The sequence below is a fragment of the Cephus cinctus genome, unplaced genomic scaffold (genome assembly GCF_000341935.2).
Source record: "Cephus cinctus unplaced genomic scaffold, Ccin1 Ccin1_scaffold0228, whole genome shotgun sequence".
Lineage (NCBI taxonomy): Eukaryota > Metazoa > Arthropoda > Insecta > Hymenoptera > Cephidae > Cephus > Cephus cinctus.
Genome location: NW_014332944.1, coordinates 349766 through 357607, shown reverse-complemented (window position 1 = coordinate 357607; position 7842 = coordinate 349766). Strand labels below are relative to the sequence as shown.

The 7842-nt window shown below is 40.5% G+C and overlaps 1 protein-coding gene across 2 annotated transcripts in view; it reads left to right on the top strand.

Moving 5' to 3' along the window:
- LOC107265546 (semaphorin-2A) overlaps nt 1-7842 on the top strand; it is a 233169-nt gene that overhangs the window by 51780 nt on the left and 173547 nt on the right. For both annotated transcript variants that reach the window (XM_015735129.2, XM_025082798.1), the window contains one exon: nt 3807-4121. In XM_015735129.2, the coding sequence (XP_015590615.1) occupies nt 4119-4121 (3 nt within the window). In that variant the 5' untranslated portion in view covers nt 3807-4118. The remainder of the gene's footprint in view (nt 1-3806; nt 4122-7842) is intronic.

Sequence of the window (7842 nt, the reverse complement as noted above, 5' to 3'; positions counted from 1 at the left end):
GGGGGGGGGGGGGGCGGCGAGGATGTCACGGGGTCACGTCGTCGGCCTAACCGTCCTGACACCGAGACTTCCCCTAGTAGGACCCTAACTCACCCCCTGGCGTTTTATACGAAGGGTTACCGCTCGAAGGTTCACCAAGGGAAACAGAATCCATAAGCTGTGCCGTTTCTTCCTTTCCTTTCGTCTTTTTCAACCCTTAGGCGCTGGGGGTAGGTGGGTCCCGGAGGTTTCTTGCTTCGGAAAACCTTCAATCCTATGGCCTATTTTCCTTGGTCAAAATCTTCTCTACAACCTTCAGGACCCTATAGTAGCAGCCATCTTCCTACCCCTACACCCCCCTTTTTACTCCTGCCACCCCTCAATCCTCAACTCCATATACGCATATAGGCATCTATCTTGTCTTTTATCTTTGACGACACGACGCCCTCAGGATATGGAGCTTGCGCAGCTTATAATATATCATTTGATTACCGTTTATTGGCATCTCCGTAGATGCTCAAAGCGATATTGCTTTGACAATTTGAAACAGGGGTTGAAGATTTCTTTAATGGTCTGCCAATGTGCGCATTGCTTTGATGTAATTCTCAAATTCGTTCCATCACGTTCGTCATAATGAAAATTACGAGCGAGCTTCGACTTCAGGCAATTTGTTAAAGCGCGATTTAATTTTCAAGCAGGGATGAATATCGTTGAAAAAAATTTAGGGATCTTTTTTTTAATTACCGCGATAAAAAAAATTTTACGAATAAAATTTTTCAACGGTAATGTAAAACATTTCGAAAACACATAGCGCGTTTTTAATTTTATTTTCTTTAATTGACGTTGACGTTCTGCATGATACTTTTTTTTTTGTTTGAATTTTAAAACGATTAAGTCCGCCGTCTGTTGCGCCGCCGGAAAAAGTAACGCTGCTCGATGCATTTTCGCGCAACCGTGAATTCATGATGGCTTCGGTTAAAAGCACTCAACCGTTTATGCCCAGGCGCACTACGTAATGCGAATTAGATATTGATGCGTAATCCCCCAGTTTTAGTCGGCGCTTGTGCTGCTGTTTCGCTTTTAAATGGCGGCGTGAGCCGTGCCAGCAGGAACGGAAGAATAATTAATTTCGAACTGTACGCGAGATCGTTTAAAGTCTCGTTTGTAATATCGCGCTCATTTCGACTGTATCGGTATTAACGACTTTTTGAAAAGGGACGTCTTCCCGAAGTATGAGCAACAAATAAAATACTCTTTGAAAAGTGACTCTGAATTGGTTGGAGATATTACTATATTTTGAAAAAAAAAAAAATTTTGATCTTCTATTACAAAATTCGATTATTGACATTACTCGATATTTTTTTCTTGCATAACAGCGCCGATGACCTAACATTTTTGTGCAAGGATTTTTTTAACAATTTTTGAAAATTCAGCTATCCTTGTCAGTCTGTCGTGTACCACTTAACGTCGACTTTAAGCCGCTGCCAAAAAGGGACCGTGATTCCATTTAAGATTGAACGTAGCTCGAGCTAAGCTGCAATGGCGGTTTAAGGCAGCTGCATGAGCCAAGAAAGTTAGTTATTTACTCGCAAGTGCTCCCGCGGTAGCTCACTTGTGAATGCACCAGTATTTCATTTACACGCTTTGTAAGTAAAAAGCACTTACTACATAGAGTTGTACAAGCAAATACATTAGCTGGTTTCACGGGTATGCTAGTTTTCAAGAAATCGTTTACTCTTGTGTAAAATAAAAGTTTTTTCTTTTCGTATCTTTTTCCTCGTGACAAGTGCTCTGAGTGAGACGAAGAAAGGAAAAGTCATTTTTTTGTACTTTGGCCGCTGCGTGTTATTTGGAGAGGGGGGAGACAATTTACCTTTAATTGGATTATACTTTCAAATGATTTTTAAGATTCGGACTCATCGGGCATGAAAACTCCAAGTTTCATCCCGACGCGCATCTAATAATTGTCTGAGATTCTGGTCACGAGTCACCGGAACTCGGAACTGTTAAGCCAGAACTAATTGAACTGTTGTTAAGGGAGAGGTCCGGGGCGAACGCAAGGGTGCTGTAACTTGGGTATTATAGAGATTCTCTGACAGCACGCCAGCAAATCCCTAGTGATGGATCTGGCATCACAATGTGCCGTAAAGTTGAAATCATTAATATACTTGGAAGATTACTTCATTGAGTCTTACCAGTCCCAGTGTTCCTGGTCCATGAACTTTTGGATGCTGAAAAAAATTCGCTGGAGGAATTAATCTGCGTGAAAAGTTTGAGTTTTCTAATCTGTGTGAAAAGTTTGAAAAAAAAAATTTTTTTTTCACTTTCGCACCTACAACCCCTAGTTACGAAAACGAATAGCCAATAGCGGAGAGAAAAGTAACTTTGAATCAGTATACCACGTGGGGATCAAAAACTACGAATTCCTGATCCCGGTCATGGACCTCTGAAGTTTTGATCTTAACGAGGCAGTAGGTAATGATGGTAAGTAGTCGGACCAGGTCTACTCGAAGCGATTTTCTATGGGTTGGATCAGTCACTCATTACTTCGTATTGTGAAATGTTTTTTTTTTTATGATGGCTGCCCTTTTCCTTTTTTACTACTTATCATAATGACTAGGCGGTCTCTTGCGCAAAGGAACCGGTGAATGCGCATTCTCTCTTTTGATTCATGGACAGCGCTCGGATACTCAGCCATTGAAATACCTATATGACCTAGGGATTTTATTCTCTCGTTAGAACGATTCCTTCGGGCAATTATTAATCCCGATCTTTTATTACGCTTGATACGCCCCTGAACTAAACGGCAGTTATTGGAGGATCTAACAGGAACTGATGAACGTTGACGACCTGACGCTCCTCCTTTTCCTGGTACCTCTCGAGGAATCTTCACTATATTCCAGAAAGCTATGCTGGTTCTCCTGTGGGAAATACCTGGACCATTCAATCGTCCAAAACGAAGAGTCAGATGATGCTGAATCAACGGTTAATACAGTCTGCGAAGAATTTTATTCTTTATTTTATTTTTTTTTTTTATAATTTAGAGAAATTACTCAATTAGTGTTTATACAACTTTTTTTTCTGTTAATTATGGTAACGATGAGAAATGTCGATAGAGTGAAGAAAAATTGTGAGAAATTGCGAAATTTTTATATTTCTCATATTTGATATACTTCTGGCGGATAAAATATTGTTATTTTATGCCGTGTTAAGTTTGAAAACGTGTTACACTCGACGAAGACGTCGGTACCGACGTCGACGTCAACGGAGACAAAGGAACCCGCTTTGTTGGCTTCCGTTTCCATATTTCGTAGGGAGGTGTGAATACCAGTACTTTCGTTAATGCAGTCGGTCGTTGGGTGCAGCAGGGCATAGGGGTTGTAAATAGAACAGAATAAAAAGGGAAGAAAGTAAAAGAAAATAATAAAAAGAAATGCGTGTGAGGGAGAAGTGACAGAAAAAAAAGAAGCGCATGAAAGAAGAAAGATTGAAAGAAATTTCAGGAAAAAGAAAAAGTAGTGTCAAGTAAAGAAGATGCACGTGCACACTGACGGGTAAAGCCACGCAAATGCATCGTCGAGTCGGCCGACGCTGGTCGTCGCGACGCAAGGAAATGGACGTCCCGTCTCATTGCTCAGACACAGTGTTACCGAATTTTCGCTAAAATACATTATTGTTTTCTCATTTGTATCCTAAATAATATTTTCGCGACCCTCGATAAGGAGGGTCGATAAAATTGTTTTTATCTAAATAATTTCAAAATTTTTTTTAATATCTTGAAAATCCTATTTTACATAACACCTGTTGTTTTTTTTTTCTTTTTTCAGAAATGATCTCATCCGAAAGACTCATGATCCTGAGGAGGCGAATTCTCTTCCTCGAGGACGACAAACAGATTCGAGTGTTTAGTGATAGGATCTGGGCGAATCAGTGAACGAAGATAATTGACGATATTGACATAATCCACGATTCCGGAATAAATGAATAAAGAAACGGAAGTGGGCGTGAGAGAGTGCAAAAGGAAGTGAGAGTAAGTGCCAGTGACGAAGGGGAGAGGCGCTGACGAAAATCTCGAAAGGAAAAAAGGAAACCGGAAGAGGAGAAAAAGCGGATCAAAACTTCTATCTCCAGGAAAGACAATGGTGAGTCGATTGCTTTATATATGCACCGTATTAGATATAAAGTGCGAATTTGAATTTCAATTCGCAGATACTATTTCCAAAAAGTACTGGACGTTCCCCATATACGTGAACTAGGTTAAGATTAGGTTAGGATAAGTCAATGGGAACCAATCGGAAGACACAAAAGTTTTCCGAAAAAACTATATTACCTCTCGCCCCTTAAACCACCCTTATAAGCAGTTACAGCGTGACTCAATTATTAAGTTCTAAATTTAAAATATTTTCAACCCCACCTAAATTAACTTCATTTCCATTTTTCCATAGGGTACTTATAATTCACAAAAATTTTTTTTTTTTTTTTTTTCAAAAGATGGGTGGTTTCACTACCCCCACTCCTTTGTCTTCATAGGCAGTATCAACTGGGAGCTATTCAAAGGGCTTTCGAAGGGGTTCGAAATAAATACAAATTTCATGGCAATAAATAAGGACTGTCGCGGAATTCGCCTATACGCGAATACTACGCGGGCGCATCTGCTCGAGGGAAATGCATACGAAACGTCAAATGCACTCGGCGCCGCTCCATCAAAATGCAAATATCTTTTATCCGTTGGATAATGTATGCGTCCGTCGAGAATCAGTATTCAGACTGAGCACACGTGATCCGCCCCGATGTTACTACGGCTCTTGAGCTACGAATCCGTAAGGGTTTGGTCTGCGGGTAAAGTAACCCTCCATAGACCATGAACCACCAACGCCCACCCTCTTAGCCAAAGCCAAATCTTTATTTTACGGCCGATCGGCTTGAGATCGATAGTTCTTTATTTTTCTTCTTTCAACCCCCCTTGTGGTTCTCATCACACCCCTTCGCTTACTCGAGCATTCCTCTCCTTTTACGTGTATCTAATTTTCCCTACCTTCCGTTGCCTCGGATACGTGAGTCTGAAATCAGTGACAGTCACTTTCAATTTTATTACCACAGGATTGTTTATTTACTTATTAATTATGCATTCGTTATTTTTTTTTTTATAAAAAAAATCACTGAGTCACCCCTTGGATACAATTTTTGAGTAATTGGTATCACTCCGCCCTGGGGTGTATATCGCGATCATCGGTTACTTTATCCATGTCCGTATCACTCTAGTTTTTTTATTTTTTTTTTTTGGCAAGATTATAAAGAGAAAAAATAGAAGGAGATAAAGTAAAGCTAAGAGAGTTTTCTTTGGCGGTCCTCGAAGAGACACCCTGCCGATTTATCTGAATCAGACATCCCCCGCAAGGAAAAAAAAAACGCGGCAGATTTTATCGCTCGGTAAATTGAATCCGACGATTCGATGATGGCGCTTGTGTGGGTAAGCGAGCCGGAAGTGCGATGGAAGGAGAAAGTGGAAAGAGAGTATATGCGGGGGTGCAAATGCGCGTAACGAGACGGAGGGAAGGGATGAGACACAAAGAGAGGAGCGAAGTCTCGTGAACTTACATACCACGATATTATTACGTACTGCACTTTTCAACACCCCCACTTCCGCCCCACTCTTACTACGAGCTGTAATACAAAAACGATTTGCATAGAGAAGTAGATTCTTCCGCAGTACAATACACCATTTCCGGAATACATTTGTATCCTATAATCACGACGAGTGATCGCTCGTTAATCATAAGTGTCGGAAAGTAGGCATTTTCGCGGTTGGTAAACGGCCTTGACATTTCCGCCCTTAGGGCCTGGTCCTAAGAATACACCAATGCAGGCCCAACTGGAGGAAAAATTATTTAATATTCAGTGGATTACTGAGGAAAAATCTAGCTGTAGACCAATGGGATACCAGGAGTTTACTTGAAAAATTGAAACTAAAATCTTGCACGGGTACAGGTTAGATTTATTATTAATTGCCGATGTTGACTTACTCATAAGTAACTAGTCCTGTACTTAAGGCCTGTAGTAACTTAGGGCCTGGTCCTAAGAATACACCAGTGCAGGCCCAACTGGAGGAAAAAATATTTAATATGCAGTGGATTACTCAGGAAAAGTCTAGCTGTAGACCAATGGGATACCAGGAGTTTACTTGAAAAATTGAAACTAAAATCTTGCACGGGTACAGGTTAGATTTATTATTAATTGCCGATGTTGACTTACTCATAAGTAACTAGTCCTGTACTTAAGGCCTGTAGTAACTTAGGGCCTGGTCCTAAGAATACACCAGTGCAGGCCCAACTGGAGGAAAAATTATTTAATATTCAGTGAATTACTGAGGAAAAATCTAGCTGTAGACCAATGGGATTATTCTATACCAGGAGTTTACTTGAATAATTCAAACCAAAATCTTGCACGGGTACAGGTTAGATTTATTATTAATTGCCGATGTTGACTTACTCATAAGTAACTAGTCCTGTACTTAAGGCCTGTAGTAACTTAGGGCCTGGTCCTAAGAATGCACCAGTGCAGGCCCAACTGGAGGAAAAATTATTTAATATTCAGTAGATTACTGAGGAAAAATCTAGCTGTAGACCAATGGGATTATTCTATACCAGGAGTTTACTTGAATAATTCAAACCAAAATCTTGCACGGGTACAGGTTAGATTTATTATTAATTGCCGATGTTGACTTACTCATAAGTAACTAGTCCTGTACTTAAGGCCTGTAGTAACTTAGGGCCTGGTCCTAAGAATGCACCAGTGCAGGCCCAACTGGAGGAAAAATTATTTAATATTCAGTGAATTACTGAGGAAAAATCTAGCTGTAGACCAATGGGATTATTCTATACCAGGAGTTTACTTGAATAATTCAAACCAAAATCTTGCACGGGTACAGGTTAGATTTATTATTAATTGCCGATGTTGACTTACTCATAAGTAACTAGTCCTGTACTTAGGGCCTGTAGTAACTTAGGGCCTGGTCCTAAGAATACACCAGTGCAGGCCCAACTGGAGGAAAAATTATTTAATATTCAGTGAATTACTGAGGAAAAATCTAGCTGTAGACCAATGGGATTATTCTATACCAGGAGTTTACTTGAATAATTCAAACCAAAATCTTGCACGGGTATAGGTTAGATTTATGATTAATTTCCGATGTTGACTTACTCATAAGTAACTAGTTCGTATCCGTAGTGAAAAAATAATAGCCAGGTCGTTCCGGTACGTGGATTGTCCAGTAGCAAGAACTGCGTCACTGAAGTACCACGAGAGGAAAGTATAGTAGAAGACGAGGATGCTTGATCCACTTGATGCTAAATAATTTTTATCGAGACAGTCCTGTTTGGAAATTGTCAAATCTTCTCATCGGTTTCATTCAATTAGATTGGATAAAAGATTCAGGTGTCGGGCCCTGACACTTTGGTATTTAGTTTATTTTCTCAGGCTCCCTTAAAGGGTGAAATACTCTCGTTGAAGTACGCGCTAGGGTGCGATGATAATTTGCGCTAGTATCAGCATATCTATACGAGACAACCCTCTTAGCATTTAGTAAATTCACGTATCTCACCTATACAACTTGAATTCTTGGGGTTATCCTGTTTTGTATACCAACCCTCTGTAAGGGTTTTGTTTGTCGTCTTGGAATTGCCGCGGGACTCGCGTGTACCTCCGAGAGACTACGCCAATGTGAATGGGGGCTGAATTGGCGTCAGATACAAACAAGTCTGAAAGGGTTAAGTTCACGAGAATCAACGCTCACACTTTGCCATTGTTGCTGGTACCATATCGTAAACGTAGGGGTAGGTTTGTATGGGGGGGGGGGGGGGGAAA